This window comes from Egretta garzetta, unplaced genomic scaffold, assembly GCF_000687185.1.
Source record: "Egretta garzetta isolate BGI_Z169 unplaced genomic scaffold, ASM68718v1 scaffold91, whole genome shotgun sequence".
NCBI lineage: Eukaryota > Metazoa > Chordata > Aves > Pelecaniformes > Ardeidae > Egretta > Egretta garzetta.
In genome coordinates this window covers 4507646-4509070 of record NW_009258661.1, presented here as the reverse complement: position 1 = coordinate 4509070, position 1425 = coordinate 4507646, and the positions used below count along the sequence as shown (strand labels likewise).

The 1425-nt window shown below is 64.1% G+C and overlaps 1 protein-coding gene across 1 annotated transcript in view; it reads left to right on the top strand.

Moving 5' to 3' along the window:
• The window catches only part of BRPF1 (bromodomain and PHD finger containing 1), a 12210-nt gene extending 10809 nt beyond the window's left edge, over nucleotides 1–1401 (top strand). The window contains exons 8-11 of the mRNA XM_035903837.1: nucleotides 20–252; nucleotides 790–926; nucleotides 1009–1127; nucleotides 1243–1401. Coding sequence (XP_035759730.1) covers nucleotides 20–252; nucleotides 790–926; nucleotides 1009–1127; nucleotides 1243–1401 — 648 coding nt within the window. The remainder of the gene's footprint in view (nucleotides 1–19; nucleotides 253–789; nucleotides 927–1008; nucleotides 1128–1242) is intronic.
• The last annotated feature ends 24 nt before the right edge of the window (nucleotides 1402–1425 follow it).

The following is a 1425-nucleotide window of genomic DNA, read 5'->3' as shown; positions in this document are numbered from 1 at the left end:
AGTGATGGGGCCCCCCCAGCGGCAGAGGAAGCGAGGGCGAAGCCCACGCCCCAGCTCCAGCTCGGACAGTGACAGCGATAAGTCCACTGAAGATGCTCCCATGGACCTGCCAGCCAACGGTTTCAGCAGCGGGAACCAGCCAGTGAAGAAGAGCTTCCTGGTGTACCGCAACGACTGCAATCTTCCCCGGAGCAGCTCCGACTCAGAGTCCAGCAGCAGCAGCAGCAGCAGCGCCGCCTCGGACCGTACCAGGTACGATCCCCAGCCCAGCTCTGATGGCACTGGTGCTTCCTGGGGTGGCAGTGGGCAGCTCTCAGCCTTGAGTTGCTGGACGAGGAGCCAGGTTGGTGGTATCTGTTTCATTCACGCTCCTGCAGCCTGGCCACTCTCAGCTAAACCCTAGAAAGCTGCAGGTTTTGTGCCTTTTTTTAATGTAAAACCTGAAGGTGTGAGTGTGCAGCAAAGGGCTAGCAGGGAGCATGAACTGGGGAATGCCCTCGTGGCGCAGCGGCTGCTCCGGCACCGGCCCTTCCAGCAGCCAGCTCCAGCAGGTTCCTGCCTGTGCCTGTAATTCAGATCTGTGTGTGTCTTCCGGGTCCTTCTGGGTGGAACTGGGGTGAGGGTCTGGCCAGTGCCCCGGCCGAAGCACCGTCCCACTGTCCTTCCCAGTACCAAGGCTGGTGGTTGGAGCCCACAAGCCCCAATGTCCCGCCAGGCTGGCCCTCTCGAAAGCAGTTTCTGGAAGCTTAACATGGCTCCTACCACCAGCTCCGCTCCCTCTCTCCGCAGCACAACGCCCTCCAAGCAGGGCAGGGGCAAGCCCTCCTTCTCCCGAGTGAACTTCCCAGAAGACAGCAGTGAGGACACGTCGGGGACAGAGAACGAGTCCTACTCCGTGGGCACGGGACGAGGCGTGGGGCACGGCAGTAAGTACCGCAGCCCTGCAGCTGCACGCGCCCGGCCGGCGCCTGGGGTGGACGCAGCTGACTCCCCTCTCCTCTGGCACAGTGGTGCGCAAGGGCATGGGCCGCGGCGCGGGATGGCTGTCGGAGGACGAGGATTCCTCCCTGGATGCCCTGGACCTGGTGTGGGCCAAGTGCCGGGGGTACCCCTCCTACCCGGCGCTGGTGAGTACTGCTGGCTGCGCACCCCCGCTCGCCACCGGGGGCCTCCAAACTCCCCATCCCCCTCCCGTGGATGGGTCCCCGCTCTCCTCTCATCCCTGCCCTGCCCTTTTGGCAGATCATTGACCCCAAGATGCCGCGGGAAGGCATGTTCCACCACGGGGTCCCCATCCCCGTGCCCCCCCTGGAGGTGCTGAAGCTGGGGGAGCAGATGACTCAGGAAGCACGCGAGCACCTCTACCTTGTCCTCTTCTTCGACAACAAGCGCACTTGGTAAGGCCCGGGGCTTCGGGGGGGGCGG